Source organism: Trichechus manatus, unplaced genomic scaffold (genome assembly GCF_000243295.1).
Source record: "Trichechus manatus latirostris isolate Lorelei unplaced genomic scaffold, TriManLat1.0 scaffold00160, whole genome shotgun sequence".
NCBI lineage: Eukaryota > Metazoa > Chordata > Mammalia > Sirenia > Trichechidae > Trichechus > Trichechus manatus.
In genome coordinates this window covers 4,712,050-4,732,792 of record NW_004444096.1, presented here as the reverse complement: position 1 = coordinate 4,732,792, position 20,743 = coordinate 4,712,050, and the positions used below count along the sequence as shown (strand labels likewise).

The window sequence follows — 20,743 nt, the reverse complement described above, 5'->3', positions numbered from 1 at the left end:
AAGCTACTGTTCATTTCAAAGTTTTCACTCAATTTATCTTTTCAGTTCACTTGTCTTTTTTAAAAGAATCAAAAGAATAGAATATTACAATACAAGTTAAACTCACCATCATCTTCCCAGCAGCTCTGAGCATTTCCTTCTCTGTCGCTGCTCCCTGGCAATACGGTCTGGTCTGCTGGCAGGTCGTCTTCTGGCACACCACCTTCACAGTCTGCTGCATCTGTGACACTTTCTTCTTCCACAATATGGAGTTTGTCTTCATCATCTGAATCTGAATTTGTTTCTACCACAGTATTATAATTTGTAACTGTAATACAAACAAGAAACGAATATTCAAAACCAGCTCATGTAAAAATCAGTTTTTTTACCTCAGAAAAAGAGAAACTTAAAAAAAAAAAGGGCACTCAAGTGAGACTGTAATTCAATAATGTTTTTAGAACCATGCTATCTAAACAACTAATCTATCTGACAGCACATACACACATACAGCACTCACTAGACACCAGATGGCCAGAACGGCAAATGGTAATAGCTACACTTACTGAGCACTTAAGCCAAAACCAAACCCACTGCCGCTGAGTCAATTCTGACTCACAGCGACCCTGTAGGACAGAGTAGAACTGCCCCATAGGGTTTCCAAGGAGTAGGTGGTAGATTCAAACTGCCGGCCTTTTGGTTAACAGCCGTAACTCTTAACCACTGTGCCAACCAGGGCTCCTATTGAGCAGTTAGTGTACGTATAAAACCAAAGCAGTTGCTGTCCAGTTGAGTCTGACTCATAGTTACCCCATGTGTTTCAGAGCTACTGCACTCTATAGGGTTTACAATGGCTGTGATAGTTCAGAAGTAGATTGCCAGGCCTTTCTTCCAAGGCACCTCAGAGTAGATTTGAATGCTTAACTGTTTATACCACCCAAAGACTCCTTACTATACGTGTAAGTGCTTTCTAAAATAGTTTCTCATTTAATTCTTACCACAAGCCTGTGAAACAGGGTATCTATCTACCACGTACTACTTATATTCCTTTTTTTACAAATGTGGAAATCAAAGCACAGAATGTGTAAGTGATTTGCTCAAGATTATACAGCTAGGAATTGGCAGGCCAGGATTTGAACTCCAGCCGTCTGGTTGTATATTCTCTATTCTTAAACATTAAACATCTTCTCCAATAATAATGAGCTGATTTTATATAATACTGCTTATGAAGAATTAGGACTTCAAATCTTTAAAGCATTACAGTTTAAGAAAAGAAGCCATCCCTTCTAAGAAAATAGCATTATGTCATCAAATTTTTCCACAGCAAAGGTATTTTCAAATTGTCAGTTAGGCCTGTGATATCATACTAATCTCTCCACCATGCACTGACTTTAGAAAGAATCAACCAATTTTGCCAAATTTCTATAAGTTATTCTGCAAAATAACCACAAGTCATTCTGAAACAATAACTGGCATTCAAAAGTTTTCAAATGGGCACCTTTTCCATAATTTTTAATGAATTTCAATGAAACTTAACATCAGTATCGCAAATACATATATTTATTCTGAATGACTTTTACAGCTCTTAGAACTACGAGTAATAGTTGAAAATAAAATTCTCTAAAACAAATAATTTAGCATAATCAATGCTTTCCTTCAGAGTCCTTGTAACAATCACTTTAATGGGATAAATTATTTAGCACCTCACTGAGTGTCATCACTGGAATACCCTTTTTCAACTATTTGCCAGGTGATTTTTACTGGCTAGAATAAGACTGAGAGGAAGGGAGATAAGAGAAGCTTTGCTCTGTTCAGACAACTGAAGAGTAATTACTTCTTGTTATTCTTTCCATTGCTTCCTGAGATCTTCCCAACGTTCTTGCCAGAAGAAAATCGTCTAAATGCTGAACAATATGCACACATACCCCCCAAATACACACAGACCTGAAAACCTGAAGAAGCACATTTAAAAAAAAAGGATGGATGTATATGTCAAAGTAAGAACAAATAATCAAATACCTCCTAAACAGCTTTTATAGACACTGAGAAGACCTATCTGTCCAAAAAGAGAACCCAAGTTACATTTTTCCCACATTAGAAATTCTTCAGTATCCGTGTCAGAAGAAAATATCAAGTCTTGTGTCATTAATACTTTAGGTTGCTATACTCTGAGCACTGAATTGTGTGTGTGGGTAAGGAGACTTATTCTCAAAGGGTAGTGCAGGTGAAGGGTTTCCTGATGGGCCTTTAACTCACAGTAAGCGCCAAACATAAATACACACAGACACGCACACATATATACATATATGTGTAAATGTATATATATATATTTTTCTTTTGAGTGGGGAATCTTACTGGTAGATGATGCTCAATGCTATTAACTTTCATTTCTACTTTCAAGGGCTCCTTTATTAGTAACCTACTAAATGACTTGCTAAAGTAATTTAAAGTTGGTATTTAAATACCATAAACTAAAATTAGAATATAGCTATGTTTACTATACTCCACTACCTCTGGCCGCTGCATAGTATTTAGCTCATTGAAAAGCTCTTACTACATATGGATAGCTGAAATTCCTGCTATTTTGTGGAGGGAGGCTTTAGAGCTTCTTCATTATCCTAAGTTGGCCAAGGTTTCATACTGATGTTATCCTTGCCTTTTAATGATATAATACTGTAATTTTAACACTATCAACCTTGTTTTTTTTTTTAGGTTGTTTGGTTGTTACCCTACAATGTATATTTAACACATTGTCATCTACAGTATTTCAGGCTTGAAAATTTCCCAATAATTAGGCCTTAAGACTTATGTGCACTATGGTTCAGATATTTGCTTGTATGCTTCATAGTTTTCACTGAATTTTTTTTTTTTCCTGAGCTGCAGAATGTTCTATCCTGCCTAAGTCAACCATAGCCCAAAGCGGTCTTAAAAAACACCTGTCACTTTCTAAGACTAGAAAAACTCCTTCCTGTCCCCCAGATTAAGTTACCATTGTGATATGGAAGTTTATAAACCAACTCTCCAAAACACAAATATTGCACATAGTTTATAGCTATCTTGTGAATTTTCCCAAAGCATGTTTTGAACATGTAGCATAAGACTGGAAAAATCCAAAAAAGCCATACCTTTTACTGGCTAACATACAGAAAGACCTCTGATTATTTTCTAAGGCTTCCCAGTATCTTTTCTTCACGATCACTTAGCTGAGCGAAAGAGCATGAGAACTGCTTATATTGATGATCGTAACTGAGGTAACAGGAACGCTTCCCGCTGTTTCTGGAGCTAACTTTTCATTTGTGAATCTACAGAGCTAATTTTACAGAGCCCTAGCACCAAAGCGTAAAGAATAATACAGACCCTTAATAAAATCTAGTAGCCAATGAGAGTATCAGTTATCACAATTGTCTGTCACTTTATCTCCACATCTCTGTATTATTTAACTTTTCACTACAAGATACAATAAACTATAGTTTGTCTAAAGAGTGGTATAGTCTTAACAATCACAGTTTATCATCACCTCTTGGTTCTGTGTCTTAATTAAAATAATATCAAGAAAGGAATAAAGGAAAAATAGGTAAGGAGAATATAATTTTTTAAATCTTTAACTGTAACTTATGATATACAATATGAATTTAAATTCCAATAGAAAATGGTAACATTTTCAATGCATTCTTATCATCAGAATGTGGTTGAGAACATGGTGACTTCTTGGTAATAGTTCTTGTTGGTATTATTTGCTAACGTTTAATGTCAGATATAATAGTACCCACTGCACAGGTTTGTTGTGAGGATCAAATGATTTATTACATGCATAGCGCTTAAAGGGAGCCCTGGTGGTGCAGTGGTTAACAGCTATGGCTGCTAACCAAAACGCTGGGAGTTTGAATCACTAGTCACTCTTTGGAAATCCTAAGGAGCGTTCTACTCTGTCCTGTAGGGTCACCATGAGTCGGAATTGACTCGATGGCAACAGTTTCAGTCTGGTTTGGTTTGTAGTGCTTAGATTGGTGTCTGGCACACAGTAAGGGCTACAGAAGTGCTTCTTGTTGTTGTTATCTTACTGAATCTTTGTAACAACACAAGAAATAGGTATTATTATATTTTCCTTTTACAGACAAGAAAATAGAGTAGACGAGTAACGTGTCTGAGGTTATGTAGTTATTAGGTTGCAAAGGGGACTCAAACCTTGGCCAGCCTGATTCCACGGTCGATGCACTTTAACCATTACATATAAAGCCTCCTGACTGAAAACTGTTGCATCAATGATCAATACCCATAAACTTTAATTTTGGTGTCCAGTCTATTACGGGGCCTTGGAATGCCATACTTCACAATTTGCCACTAGAGACATCTTCAAATGGCTACAGAATGTTAACCACTAGAATCTCATAACAATATAGCAAACAGTATACTATGGGGTACTATCACTACAGTCAATAAACTTTTAAAAGACTTTCACACAGCATATTGTTTTCAGCACTTGATTACATGCAGTACCATCTCAACTGTACTAATTAAAGCTCCATGTAAACATCTTTTTCTTAAGTAATGTACAATTATAATAAAAGAATTAGATAAATTAGATGAACATGGTGCAGCAAAAAAGCAATATAAAGTTCAACCAATTACATTTTGCTTTCATACAACGTCAACCTCAGTCATTAAGTGTAAGAAAATGTAAATGCTTTATAATAAAGAATCCCACAATAGCTCATTTACTATAACTCTGAGTAGCAGCTTAGGTCCTTGTAATATGGGGAAGAGAGGTGGCAGGGAAGGTGGAGGCAACAGATTAACCTTCAGTTGTTCAATTTTTGTCAGTTGATAACTGGCATGTGCTGATTAAAGGCCATTTCTTTAACATTTTCTGGTGTACAAAAGGCTTTTCTTTCCAGCAGAGGTTCTGCTTACATTATACTACTAATGATGTGCTTAACTAAATTCCACTCATTTCCACCAAACCCTCAAACACACATTCATCTGCATGGTAGAAAAGAAAGATAAAATATCTCTAAGGAACAGACATGACATTAATCCTTAAAAACCAACAGCCTACTTTTAAAAAACTGTTCCATGTATATCAGACCAACCTATTGTTATAATGTAAAGAAACCTCTAAAAAAACAGGTAACACTTTGACTCATGCTCTCCAGAGCAACGGATTAGAGTTCTATTAAGTAGTAGAATCCCATGTTAGCACTATGCTGAGAATACCACAAACTGAGGCATAAATATTATGTAATATGAAGGTCAAGTTAAGACACTGAACAAGTACCTCCATTATTCTTTAACACCAGTTGGGACAAAAAAATAACACTTAAATAATCACTTAGTTCTATTTTTTATCCTGAAGAGCATCCCTGGCATATTGCCTTCCACATTTAAAAAAAAACAAAAACAAAAAAAACCCACCACCATCAAGTTGATTCCGACTCACATTGACCCTACAGGACAGAGTGGAACTGCCCTACAGTGTTTCTAAGGAAGGAGCGGCTGGTGGATTTGAACTGCCAATCTTTTGGTTAGCATCCAAATGCTTAACCACCGCACCACCAGGGCTCCACATAGTAGGTATAAAATCATTTGCTGAATTGAATATGGAGCACACTTTTTCTCACTGAAGAAACAATTTATTTGGGCGTTGCTGATAATTGAGAAAACTGGGGACAAAACTACCGTGTTAAGTAAGAAGTTGTAAATCAGTACACACAATGGAAAGGAGACATCATTTGACAATATGCAGGAAGTTCTACGGGGCAGTTCTATACTGTTAGATAAGATCACTATGAGTCAGAATTGACTTGACAGCACACAACAATAGGATTAGAGAAAATGTCTGCATATAAAATTACTCCAGGAAAGAGGACCTTATATCGTTAGTCCACAAACAGTGGAAATATCTGTTAATCTGGCTTTTGACCTAACTGATAGATAACATTAACCTACTATCTATATTTTTATATTCTATAATAAAAATATGATGTAATAATATGTATATTTAATGTAATATATACTGTCTTAGTCATCTAGTGCTGCTATAACAGAAATACCACAAGTGGCTGGCTTTAACAAAGAGAATTTTATTCTCTCACAGTCTAGGAGGCTAGAAGTCTGAATTCAGAGTGCCAGCTCCAGGGTAAGACCTTCTCTCTCTGTCAGCTCCAAGCGAAGGTCGTTGTCATCAACCTTGCCCCGGTCTAGGAGTTTCTCAGCGCAGGGATCCTGGGTTCAAAGGACGTACTTGCTCCTGGCTCTTCTTTCTTGGTGGTAGGAGGTTCCTCTGCTTCTCTGCTCACTTCTTTTATATCTCCAAAGAGACTGACTTAAAATACAATCCAATCTTGCAGATTAAGTTCTGCCTCATTAACATAACTGCCTCTAATCCTGCCTCATCAACATCATAGAGGCAGGATTTACAACACACAGGAAGATCACATCAGATGACAAAATGGTGCACAATCACACAATACTAGCAATCATGGCCTAGCCAAGTCGACACACACTTTTGGGGGACAGAATTCAATCCATTACATATATGTAATATATTAATTACTTAATTGTGCTCATGAGGAACCTGTACATAGAGGCAGAGGCAGTCGTTTGAACAGAACAAGTCAGGAAAGGTGTGCGTCAGAGTTTTATCCATTCACCATACTAATCCATCCACTATATGAAGAAGAACAAGGCATCAGAATTGGTGGAAAACTTATTAATGATCTGCAATATGCAGATAACACAGCCTTGCCTGCTGAAAGTGAAAAGGACTTGAAGCACTTATTGATGAAGATCAAAGACTACAACTTTCAGTATGGATTATACCTCAACAAAAATCCTCACAACTGGACCAATAAGCAATATCATGATAAATGGGGAAAAGACTGAAGTTGTCAAGGATTTTACTTTGATAACTGATACATTTGCATTTTGGTGTTGCTGAAGAATACTGAATATGCCAGAAGAATGAACAAATGTATCTTGGTAGAAGTACAGCTACAGTGCTCCTTGGAAGCAAGGATGGCGAGACTGCATCTCACGTACTTTGCGTCTCACGTACTCACATCATCAGGAGGGACCAGTCCCTGAGAAAGACATAATGCTTAGTAAGGTAGAGGATCAGCGAAAAAGAGGAAGACTCTCGACGAGATGGACTGACACAGTGTTTGCAACAATGGGTGGCACAGGACGGGGCAGTGTTTCGTTCTGTTGTACACAGCATTGCTATGAGTTGGAACCGACTCGACAGCACCTAATATAATAAATAATATACAGCATGTATATTATCTAATTTTAAGTCCTTTAGGAACAGGTATCATATCTGTTTTATAATGTCTCAAGTACTATGAACATGTTAAGTTTTAATAAATACTAACGGTTTGGCAAATTGTGAGAAAAATTTAAAATTCCTCTCTAGGTAAAATCTTAATCTAGGGTGCCCATTAAATTGAACAATGACCATAGACTCATAGACTCTTTTTAGATTTTCAAAATATATTTTAAAATATAACTGTAATGAAAGTCATTGGTTCTGAACTTTACCCCTGCAGAAGGGCGGATGGTTTTTAATGCTTTCAGATATAAGCTATTAATGGAATGAACACTGATAGGCAAAGGCAGGGCAGAAGGTTGTCATCACTTGTAGAATCTTCATTCTTATTTTCTCGTCTCTCTCATCAGGTAAAACCACTAAGTACTCATGGGGTCTGTCTTTGACGGTCTCTTAGTTGTTATTGTGGCCTTTCGCCCATTCTCCACAGGCCTCTGTCTTTATACGCCCAACAAGTACCACTCCCCCAAATTACCTTCCCTTTTCCTTGTTTTACAAAAACTCCCGTTCACTCAGTGAACTACTTTCAGCCAATGTTGGTACAACTCACAAACAAGAAGATGAAACAAACAGCAAAGTGCTCAGTAGATTAAACTAAACTCAGTCCCAGAAATCTGTGGTTCTTTTGTTTGTGCGAGGTAAGTATTTGGACTGAAACAACTCACGCTAAATTACCCGTAATTAATATCTCCTTCATAGGTAAAATCTGCATTTATAAAAAGGACGCTTTTTAATTTATATGAATCACACCTATGAGATGCAGAGAGCATGACCAAATCCAAGGAAAGTGTGAAGACAGAATAAAAATACAAAAGCAGAAATTACTGAATTAAAAAGCAGAGAAGCCATGTAATTGATAAGTAGATCCAAAAGCCAGATCTTTAAAGAACCAATAAAACAGATAAATCACTAACCCACTTAATCCAAGAGAAAAGTTAAAAAGCACAAATATTCAATATTAAAATATAAAACTTCAAAGAAATCTAAGAGACTTACTTTAAAAATGAATACGTTGCACAAATCTAAGCAAATAAATTTGAAAACCTGGATGAAACAACTTTCTAGGAAAATGTAAATTATTATAATTACATTTATAATTTTATAGAATTTATAAAATTATAAAAGAGGTAGAAAAGCTAAACAGACAACACAATACACTGAAGAAGATACTCAGTAGTTCACCACCCGAAGAGTCAGACGTCTTCTCGGGTTAATTTCTTCAAATCTTCAAAGGAATGATAATTGCGCTATTTTAAAAGACAGAGACAAAAGAAAAGAGTCTAAATACTTTACCTGAAGCCAGTATAATAACTGTCAACTAAAATCTGAGAAATAGCACATACACACATATGCACGCATGCACACACACACCAGCTCAGTCTCATTGGTGATGAGTGATACAAAAGTCCTAAGTATAACATTAAATACAGTAGTACACCTAAAGAATGAAGCGTGGATTAGTTCAACATTAGGAAATATATAAGAGTTCACAATATTAATATAGTAAAGAAGAACCATGACTTCTATAGACATTGAAAGGCATTTGATAAAATTCAATATTTCTTGTCGACATTCTTTCATGAAAGTAAAACTGAAGTCAGTCCAAAATGATAAAGATTATGTGTCAGAGGCATTTTCAAGAGATAAAGATGCTCACTGTCATCATTTAGTTAACAAAGTTCTGCAAGAACAAGCCAATGTGATTTCTTTTAAAGGAAAAAGTAAAAGCACAGATACTGGAAGGAAAAAAGCAGAATTATTATTTGCAGGTGATATGATGACATTTCTGGAAAACGCAAGAGAAATCACACAAAAAAACTATTAGTAATAAGAAAATTTGGTACATGGCTAATTACGAATTTAACAGAAAAAAATCAATAGCTTTCCAATCAACAAACAATAAAAAACCAAAACCAAACCCAATGCCACAGAGTCAATTCCAACTCATAGTGACCCGATGTACACAGAGTAGAACTGCACTCCATAGGGGTTTCAAGGCCTTCCAGAAGAAGATCGCCAGGCCTTTCTTCCAAGATGTCTCTGAGTGAGTTCAAACTGCCAACCTTTCAGGTAGTATTCGAGCACTTAACCATTTGCTCCACCCAGGGACTCCATATACCAACAATAACCAGCCAAAAATAAATAGAAGAAAAAATCCTATTAATAATAGCAACACAAAAGATAGCACACAAAATAAAAACCTAACACGAAATATGGAAAATCTATATAAAGAAACCTATATAATAAAATATGAAGAAAAACGCAGCACCAGGATTGGAGGAAGACTCATTAACAACCTGTGATACGCAGATGACACAACCTTACTTGCTGAAAGTGAAGAGGACTTGAAGCACTTACTGATGAAGATCAAAATACTACAGCCTTCAGTATGTATTATACTCAACAGAAAGAAAACAAAAATCTTCACAACCAGACCAATAAGCAACATCATGATAAATGGAGAAAAGACTGAAGTTGTCAAGGATTTTACTTGGATCACAATCAACACCCATGGAAGCAGCAGTCAAGAAATCAAACGATGCATTGCATTGGTCAAATCTGCTGCAAAAGACATCTTTAAAGTGCTAAAAAGCAAAGATGTCACTTGGAGAGCTAAGGTGCACCTGATCCAAACCATGGTAATTTCAATTGCTTCATATGTGTGAGAAAGCCAGACAAAGAATAAGGAAGGACTGAAAAAAACTGATGCCTTTGAATTAGGGTGTTGGAAAAGAGTATTTAATATACCGTGGTCTGCCAGAAAATGAACACATGTGTCTTGGAAGAAGTACAGCCAGAATACTCCTTAGAAGCAAGGATGGTGAGACTTCGTCTCACTTATTTTGGCCATGTTATCAGGAGGGACCAGTCCCTGAAGAAGGACATCATGCTTGGTAAAGTAGAGGGTCAGTGAAAAAGAGCAACGACCGTAAGGATGGCGCAGGATTGGGCAGTGTTTCGTTCTGTTGTACAGAGGGTTGCTATGAGTCGGAAATGACTGGACAGCACCTAACAACAACATATAAAGAAAACTCTGACCGTCTACTGAGCGTCATAAAAGATTTGAATAAATGAAAAGACATACTTTGTTTTAGATAGAAAAATTTCATATCGTAAAGATGACAATTCTACCTAAAACTACCTATAAATTCAATGTAATCCTAAACAAAATACTAATAGATTATTTCAGATTCTAAAGCTAAATGACTTAGACCAAATGATTTTAAAGTTTATACGGGAAGGTAGGAGCACAGTCTCTGGAGCCAACTCCCTGGTGCAAACCACGGCTTCACCGTTTACTAGCTATGCCACCTTGGGCGTGCTATTTAATCTTCTTATGCTTCAGTTTCCTCACGTCTAAGGCAGGGATTATAACAGTATGTTCCTAACGAGGGTGTCATAATGGTGAAAATAATTACATACACAAAAACACTTGATATAGTACCACACATATATGTTCAATAAGTCTTGTTAGTATTATCATTATTTTCTGGAAAAATAAAGAAATAGAAATATTCAGGACACTTCAGAAAAACTACAGTAATGATGATGGTAGGGGAATGTGGAATAGCTGTATCAGGTAGTAAAACGGTTTGTGAAGGTAAAGAAATGGAAACAGATTCATACTGGTGTAGGAATAGAGAGACAGATCAACGGACCTGAAAGAAGCCAGAAATAGATCCTCAAACATGGAAGTCTTATAAATCAATGGGGGAAAAGACACATTATCCAACAAATATCATTGGGAAAAATATAAAGCCAGACTGCCACACTTCACAACTTTCACCAAAATGAAATCTTTGAAATTAATCAAAGATTTTTACTTAAAAAAATGAAACCATAAAAGTACTAGAAGAAAACATAGGTAAATCCTTTTACAATCATGGAATAAGGAAGGCTGTCCTAAATACCCCATGACTGTACATAGAAAAATAAACTCAAAACAGAAAAAAAATGACAAACTGCAAAAAATCTTTGCAATACATGTGACAAAGGGTTGATTTATCACACAGAGAATTTTTAAATATTCATAAAGAAAAGATAACCCACTTAAGGACTGAACTGTGTCTTGCCAAAATATGTGTTGTAAATCCTAACCCCTATACCTGTGGAGGGGCCCTGGTGGCTCAGTGGTTAAGAAAAAAAGGCTAGCAGTTCGAATCCACCAGCTGCTTGGAAACCCTAAGGGGCAGCTCTACTCTGTCCTACAGTGTCGCTACGGGTCGGAATTGACTCGATGGCAATGGGTCTGGCTTTTTGGTTTTATACCTGTGGTTATAATCCCATTTGAGAATTAGTTTTCTTTTGTTATGTTAATGAGGTACTATTAGTGTAGGGTGTATCTTAAATCAATCTCTTTTGAGATATAAAAGCAGATTAAGCAAGCAGGTACAAAGTGGGGTGGGGGTAGGGGAAGATAGACGCCATGCCACATGATGATCCCCAAGGAACCTAGGAACAGAAGCTGAAGAGAGACATGGGCCTTCCTCCAGAGCCAAAAGAGAGAGGAAGCCTTCCCCTAGAGCCGATGCCCTGAATTCGGACTTCTAGCCTCCTAAACGAAAAAACAAACCCACTGCTGTCAAGTCAATTCCGACTCATAGCGACCCTACAGGACAGAGTAGCTGGTGGATTCGAACTGCTGACCTTTTGCTTAGCAGCTGAGCTCTTAACCAGAATGCCGCCAGAGCCCCTCCAGCCTCCTAGCTGTGAGAAAATACATTTCTATTTGTTAAAGCCACCCACTTGGGGTGTTTCTGTTACAACAGCACTCGATAACAAAGACACCCACTCAGTAATAACAAGCAAAGGCAATTCACACACAGAAAATGTGCATGGACAATAAATACGCAAAAAGATGCTCAGCTTCACTGATTATGGCTAAAGAAATACCCCCATTTAATCCTGTGTCATTATAATCACTTCGTTATCTTCCTTGCCCTTCTCAAAACTCCTAGTGTGGTTAAACCCTATTCTGGTCAAATCTCACTCTTCCCAATTCCATACTTCAGTCTCCCTTTTCTGCAATGCTTATTTAAAAAGTTGCCTTGTCTCCAATTTGTTCCTCCCTGTTCTCTATTAAACCTACTCCAATCATAACACTTGACCAAAACTGCCCATCATAATCATGAATGGCTTTTACGTTGCTAAATCCAATGACAATTTCCAGTCCTCATCCTACTTGACCTCAGCATTCACACGGTGGATCACTCCTCCTTTTCACAACCGGCCCTTCCATCTCGACTCTCTTGATTTTCCTCCTAACTCACTGCCTGCTTCTTTTTAGTTTCTTTTGTTCGTCTTCTGGGCCTCAATCTGTCTCACAGCTCTAAATACCATCTGGTGACTCCTGGATTTATATTCCACCCCACACTTCTCCTCTGAACCCCAGACTTGAATACCCAACTGCCGACTTTACATCTCCACTTGGATATCTAATGGGCAAACTTGTCATGTCTGAAAACGAAGTCTTAATTCTCTTACAGTCTTTCTCCACTTCAGTAAATGGCAATTCCATTTTTCCAGTTGCTCAGGGCAAAAATGTTGGTGTCAGTTTTGACTCTTCTTTTTCTGTCACACCCCACGTCTAGTCTGGAGGGAGATGCTATTGGGTCTACATTAAAAATACCTACAGGATCTAACCACTTACCACCAACTCTCCCTGCCCCAAGCCATCATCATCTCTCACCCAGAATATTATAATTGGCTCTTATCAGGTCTCCCTGCTTCCACCTTTGCCTACAGATAGTTCTCACCACAGCAGCCAAAGTATCTTTTTTAAAGAATTAGGGGAATCCTGTCACTCCTCTGCTCAAAACTATCTAATGGTTTTCCCCCTTATTCCCTGTAACCCAAAGGCCCTTTACGACCTGACTCCTGTTCACCTGGTTCTCTCTTTGACTTCATCTTCTATTTAACTCTTGCTCATTCCATTTCAGCTACACTCATCCCTTGGCTCAAGGCTCTTGGACTTCATGTTCCCTCCACCTAGAATGCTCTTTATGCACGGCTCAATTTCACTTCGTCAGTGAGGTCTTCTATGACTATTTTATTTAAAATTATAACTCCTGCCCTCTCCCTTGATTTATTTCTCTTCAAAGTACTTACTACCAACTTCCGTACTTCCTTTTCTTTTTCTTTTCCTTTCTCATTCTTTCCTTCCCTGTCTCCTCCCACTAGATATAAGTTCCCTATGCGCAGGATTTTCTTCTGTTTGGTTCACTGCTATGTTCCCGCGCATCTAGAACAAGGCCTACAAGTACTAACTACTCAATAAATGATACCTCTCTACTAAACTGGCAAAAAATTTTAAAAAAGTTCTGATAATACACGGTATATGCAAGGGTTATGGAAACAGGTACTCTCTTACACGTTGTTGTGTTAATTTGGCGATATTTATCAAAATTTAAAATGTTTATCTGTTGATTCAGCAATTTCTTGTCATTTACACTACAAATTAACTTATGCTGTGTGAAAATGTACATAATGTGTTTATCTGCAAACTTGTTTTTAATTATAAAAAACTTAGCCATCCAAGATATATCCCTTTGTACTGACATACGGAGATCAAAAATAGTTTGATCTCATTCTTGTAGAAAATAAAGACATAGTATATAAACCCATACTGAATATTAACTGACAATGTCTAGAAGAATATACGAATGAGGAAATAAAGTAATGAAAGAGTGGACTTGTCTCTTTTACTTTATTCCTTCTATATTATTTGAATGCTTATTTTCAAATAATTTTTAAAGGTAAATTTTAAATACCCAAAGAAAAAGTCTGAAATAATATTCAGCACACTGTTGTTAGTGGTACACTTTAGAAAATTGAACTGGACCTGAGGAAAACATTTCTTCTTTAATATTTTTATGTTATTTGATTTTTTATAACAGGGGGTATAATTTAAAAAATAATCAAGATCCTAAATTTAAAAAATTAAAGGTTACCTGACGTTTAAGAATAATATATTGTGAACATACATGTTGTAGATTTCAAAATAAAATTTTATTTGAAGTTCTTATTAGAAAACAATGAGCTCTGTGTTCCTTCTGTATGAAAGAAAGCAGTCTATCATAGAAGTATGAATCAACATTCACCTTTTCGATTCATAGCGACATAAACAGCAGGGTTATGTAAAACAAAGAGGAAGATTATAACTGCAGGAAGAGATAAGTGAAGACCAAAATGAGTTAATTCTGCATGGGCTAGAGCTGAGAGAAGCTGCACTCACTCTGCCAGCAGTTACGTTATTGTGCAGATGCCCAGGAGCAATGCCACATGGACAGCATATGCTTTCCCTTGTCAAAGGCAACTCATACCCCAACATACAGGTTATAGTAACACACATACCCTCATATACGAAATTAAGAAATGTTTAAACAGCTCATACTACAGGAACTGGCATGATTCTAAGTTTTTCTCATTTTACAAAAATGTTTAAATTTCGTTATTTACCAATCTGAGAAGGCACTCTAGGGTAACAAAGGATTGATAGAACTTTATTTTTCCCTAACTGGTTTTGAGACTCACTGATTAGTAGCTGAAGTAGTTATGAAAAATAAGATGAAAGAAAAGGACAAAAATTCTATTCTAGTTCATTTCATTTGGTTCTCTCAGGTTCCCGTAAACCAGTAATACAGTGTACCTGATTAATAACTGTTGGCCACGTGCTGGACTCTAGTGTTCACGATGGGAAAGGAAATCACAACAGAAGTCAAAAGGAGAAGACCATGAATTTTAACGACATAGTCTGAGGACTGATCTTCCCTTTTTCCAGGGAAATGGCAGTGTACAATAATGCAAGTAAGGCTTAACGGCGCCCCACTAGGAGAGCTCCTCTTCAGGGGCTTTCCTGAGGGCCACATTTCAACACAACGGCACCAATTCCCGATTCTTGGCTTGTGAACAAGTCTCTCTAGTCCTCTATTGGTCAGACATGGATGGAAAAGGGTCACACTCCTAAAATTTGAATTAGAATTTATTTCCTAATGAAGCATTAGAGGTAAACAATTTATATGGAATTTATAGGTAAATAGAATTTAGTTTTACTGAGAACTTCTAAACATTACAACATGTTACAAGTTTGTGAGTTCTCAAATTAGAATGAATAACTTAGTTCCTTTGACCTAAGTGCTCCAGAAGGTAGGAGAGTGAAGACATACATCTACAGTCTCTGCTTTTGAGATAATGGCAATCGTTATGGAAGATGAGTAATATACATAAAATATTATAGAATAAAATGTGACAGTATAGAATTAAATGTTAAATTAAGAGTAATATAGATAATAAATACTATGGGAATTCCTGCCTCATTGTTCCTAATTTCTCTTTTATGCCTTGCTAACATGCCACAGAAATGAAATGAATACATTTCTTTTTTATTTGAAATATGTTGTTTAGAAGTTAAATTTGAATTGTAGTATCAAATAATTTCCTAATGAAGGAATTTTTTTTTAGTATTTTGTTTTACCTGAGAGGCAGTGGGAATTATAATCACTTTTGAACAGAAAGAATCTATTCCAGAAAATAAATAATATCCAAGAAAATGGAAGAGCATGTGAACTAACCATACTTACATTTTCTTATAAATTTTATTTCAAAGAGTACACTGACTTAGTGGTGAAGGAAGTAGACATTCTTGGAAAGATACACGTAAAAAGCAAATTTAATAGAGACAAAGAATAGGGTAGTTTAAAAGTATTTTAAAGAAATTATGACCTATCAAATTTCTACTACAGGTATAAAGAAAAGTTCAATCCTGCTTATGTAGGTTTAGACAGCAAATTAGGCCCTCATTTAACAATGTCTACACAAAGTATTCAGTGATATTGGTAACATTTTTCACATTGTGTGATTATTCTCATTCATTCTGTTCTGGTTGTACAATTTCCAGTACTCTAGTTTCCCTGTCCCCTTACCTTTGCATCTTCGCTTCAAATCATTTTGACCAGTGGTCACCTATAGATGATTTTTCTTAACGAAGTTCATTACTCATGGGAGATATTCTTTATTTTATGGGCCAATCTGTTATTTAGCTAAAAAGTGACCTCAAGGGATGAGTCTGGTTTAAGGTTTAAAGCATATCTCAGGGCGACAGTCGCAGGGAATCCTTTAGTCTCAACTGGTCCAGTAAGTTTGAACTTCTAAAGAATCTGAATTCTGTTCCACATTTCTTTCCTGTTCTATAAGGATCCATCTATTGTGACCCTAATCAGAATGGTCGGTAGTGGTAGCTGGGCACCATCTAGTTCTTCTGATGTCAGGGTAGATGAGGCTGTGGCTTGGGCTGACTATGAGTTCTGTAGACTACTTTCTTCCCTGAGTCTTTGGTTTCCTTCTTTCTCTTTTGTTCCAGACGAGTTGAGACTGATAGTTGTGTCTTAGATGGCTGCTCACAAGCTTTTAAAACCCCAGACACTACTCACCACACTGGGATTTACAACCTATACTTTATGAACTATATTATGCCAATTACCCGAGTTGTCCCATGAGAGTATGGTCCTAAGTCTTCAACCCCAGAAAACCAATCTCATGAGGTGTTTAAGAAGTATCCGTACCTGTGTCCCCTATGTGGTTTATTATATACATGGATATATATGCATGCACACACACACCTATGCCTATAGACACCTCTATCTGTGCACACATATGTACCTATATACTCAGACACTTATATGCCTATATGCATATTTGCGTAACCACACACTAATTTTTTGGTTGTTGTTGGTGTTGTTCCAAAGTTACAACTTCCTTTTACAGATGAGATAACTGCAGCTAAGAGAGGCAGACCAGTTAGTAAGCACTGCAGCCAGGATTCAAATCCAGGCCATGTGGCTCTAGAGGCTATCCTCTGCACTAGCTTACCATACTGCTTCTCTGAAAGCAAGCAGGATGTTACAGCAAACGAATGAACAAAAAGTCCTCAAAAACCAAACAAATGAAAGAGAAAAAAAAGTGAGGTTCACAATGAACTATAAAGCATTTCATTGATAAGTACTTAATAAATCTTTCTGAACTCCACAGAATCTAAGCCAGTAAAATTTAAAATATCCTTATTATTCTTCTTTATTTCAGAATGAGACAGGAGGACAATACATAACCACCAAATCTCAGTTCAGCGATTGTTTCATTCCCTTGATTTAAAACTCTTTGTGGCTCTCCATTGCCTGTACCATAAATTCTAAACTTCCATGCAGGACAAATAAGGGTCCCTAGACTGTATACATGAGGCATTAGTGGTTCAGTGGTAGACTTCTCACTATCCATGCAGGAGACCCAGGTTCGATTCCTGGCCAATGTACTTCATATGCAGCCACATCTGTCTATCACTGGAGGCCTGTGTGTTGCTGTGATGCTGAACAGGCTTCAGCAGAATTCCAGACTAAGACAGACTAGGAAGAAAGTTCTGGCGATCTACTGCTGAAAAAAAATGGATCACGATGATGCTCTTTGTGCTCCTCCATCATGTTTTACACGTCTCTACGATAATGCCCCTCCATCATGCTTTCGGTACGTTCACATGCCTATCATTAGGGCTTTGGTCAGGTGTGAAGTGTACTGATAATGTGTCAATAAAGGATTAAGTGCTACAAAATATGTATTTAATCAATAAAATGTAAAGTGAAAGAAACATAAAAATGTTTCTGAACGTTTACGCTAATTATTTGGTACTTGTTTTTACGACTTTCTATTAAAGTGTGGGGTGTTCTGATAACGTATCAGTAAAGGATTACTCTGCTCTGCAATACTTGTTAATGAATTTCAAAGCAGAAAAGGATCTGAAGGTAAGTCTCAATCTCATATTTTACCCTTGAGAAAACTGAAACTCTAAGAGGTTAAGTAATTTGTCTAGTTACACAGAAAACTGTGAGCCTAGAACAAAATTCAGAGATTTTGGTGCAAATGGTTATGTGCTCGAATACTAACCAAAAGGTTGGCAGTTCTAACCTACCCAGAGCCCGTTCAGAAAACAGGGCTGGTGATCTGCTTTCAAGAGTTCACAGCCTTGGAAACCCTATGGAGCAGTTCTGCTCTGCACACACGGGGCTGCCATGAGTCAGAACCGCCACAACAGCAACTAAGCAACAACAGAACAAAATCCAGAGGACTGTCTAGAAGATCTACCCCTGAGGTGTCCATGAACGTTAAATCAAAGCATTTTAAATCACATAAACATGGTAGCTAGCACATTGCAAGTGCTCTATGAACAGTGGGAGCAGTAGATGCTTTTATGAACATGACCGTTATCATTATAAATGTTGTACATTACCCACTGCTCCACAACAATAAAACAACTTACGTGAAGTATATAGTCAATAAATACTTGAATCAATGAGTGATCAGAAAGTAAAACACAAACAAACATAGCGGCACAGTTTTTTTTAACATATTAAATGTTTTCCTGCTTACCTTTATTTTTATAGGAAAAAGCAGGTAAAGGAGAAGCAGAGTATGCAAATTCTACCGATCTCTATTATGAAGCCCTCCTCAACTGATTCCAGCTAACATCAATTTTTCTCCTTCCCTATTGTCCCTACCAGCAGGGTCAAAGTCATTTTTATAATAACACAAAGGCAATATTTGCCTTTTTTTTTTTTTAACTCTGCTGACATCTGCAATGATGATGCAAAACAACCCGGGGTGCAACTGCTGGTGCCTTAGCACGAATCAAGGCAGTGGCAGCAAAGTCGACCAGCAGTCCTATTCTTCACTGCCACTCATTCATGGTACTTTAAAAAAAAAAAAAAAGTTGGTTTCACTTAAGAATGTCCTTTATGAAGGATATTTTATTAAATCTTGACTCTTTAGTATATGCTTTTTAAAATATTCTCTGTGACAAAATGGGATGTATACAGAAAACACTTCTGCTGGATATCAAAGTATGACGGTTGTCTCGTGGAAAAACATTCACACAGATGCCTGAGTTGCCAGCTGAACTCGCTTTTTTTCATGCTAGACCAGTTTTACTTGAAAGAAGACTGACAAACTATGGTTATTAATAGTTGGGCATTTGCAAGACATTGTCTCAAAAATAAATGAAGGAGGCTTGTCACTTCAAGGAAAACAAATGACCAAATTTGTTGCCAATGATAAAATTTGAGTTTTCAAATGGAAATTACCACTGTCACTGTGAGTCTGACAGTTTCCCAATATTAAAGACCTTTCTAAGAGACTGGTGATGATATTGGTGATTTTTTTAATATGATCGAATGAAATGCGTTGATATTTGAAAGATCTGCATAACTCAGTGAACCAATATTTTCCAAGTGACTGATGCATGATGTTACAAATTCATGGGTGAAAAGTCCACTCAAAGTTGAGACAGACCAATGGACTTTAATGTAGTCGACTACAGAAAGTTCACTGATACGGTTTCATATTCCAAATTGCAACTAAACTTTTAAGAAACTGCCACTTGCTGAGTTCTGGTGTAATAATCAAAGAATATTCAATATTATCTTAAAAGGCTAATTCCAGCCATGTATCTGTATGAGGCTGGGTTTTAATACACTTCATCCAAAACAACACATGGCAACTAATTGAATGGAAAAGCAGATATGAGAATCCGGTTGCCTTTATTAAGCGAAACATTGAAGAGATTTGTAAAAATGTAAAACGGAACTCTTCTCACTAATCTTTTCTGAAAATATTTATTTTTTCATACAAATGTCACTTATGTTTAATGTCATGACTTTATTATTACTAAAAATGAATTAATTTATATTGTAAAATGTTCTCAGTTTTAAATTTGAATATTGATAGATATGACCCACATAATCAAAAGTACTTTGAGGTCCTCAATTGTTTCTGAGAGTAAAAGGGATCCTAAAAACCAAAAAGTTGGAGAATTGTTGGGGTTTATACCTATGCTGTTTAGTAAGTTAGACATTAGTCACCTGTATCTACTCACATTAAAATTATAAATAAAAAATATAACTCAGTTTCTCAGTTGCATTAGACACATCTCTAGTGCTCAACAATCACATGACACTAGTAGCTATTAGAAAAGATAAAGAACATTTCTATCACTGCGGAATGTTCCATTGGACAGTGCTGGTCTAAACTATATTCGAGGGGCAGCTAATCAGCATCTTACTATATATCACTGATGTAACTCTTTTTAGCATTTTATATCTCTATTAACTCCTCATAATATCTGACTTCTAATGGCAGGAACTAGAATACCGATCAACTAAAACCAAACCAAACCCATTGCTGTGGAGTCGATTCCGACTCATAGCGATCCTATAAGACAGAGTAGAACTGCCCCATCAAGTTTCCAAGGAGCGGCTGGTGGATATGAACTAACAACCTTTCGGTTAGCAGCCAAACTTTTAACCACTGTGCCACCAGGGCTCCAGAATACTGATGAGTACCCATAAAATGTCTTATACATACATTACTAGGCATAAAGATGCTAAATAAGATACTTACTGAACT

At 36.7% G+C, this 20,743-nt stretch overlaps 1 protein-coding gene across 3 annotated transcripts in view; it reads right to left on the bottom strand.

Moving 5' to 3' along the window:
* The window catches only part of ZEB1 (zinc finger E-box binding homeobox 1), a 213,161-nt gene that overhangs the window by 68,976 nt on the left and 123,442 nt on the right, over nucleotides 1-20,743 (bottom strand). For all 3 annotated transcript variants that reach the window (XM_023740605.1, XM_004386257.3, XM_023740606.1), the window contains one exon: nucleotides 107-307. In XM_023740605.1, the coding sequence (XP_023596373.1) occupies nucleotides 107-307 (201 nt within the window). The remainder of the gene's footprint in view (nucleotides 1-106; nucleotides 308-20,743) is intronic.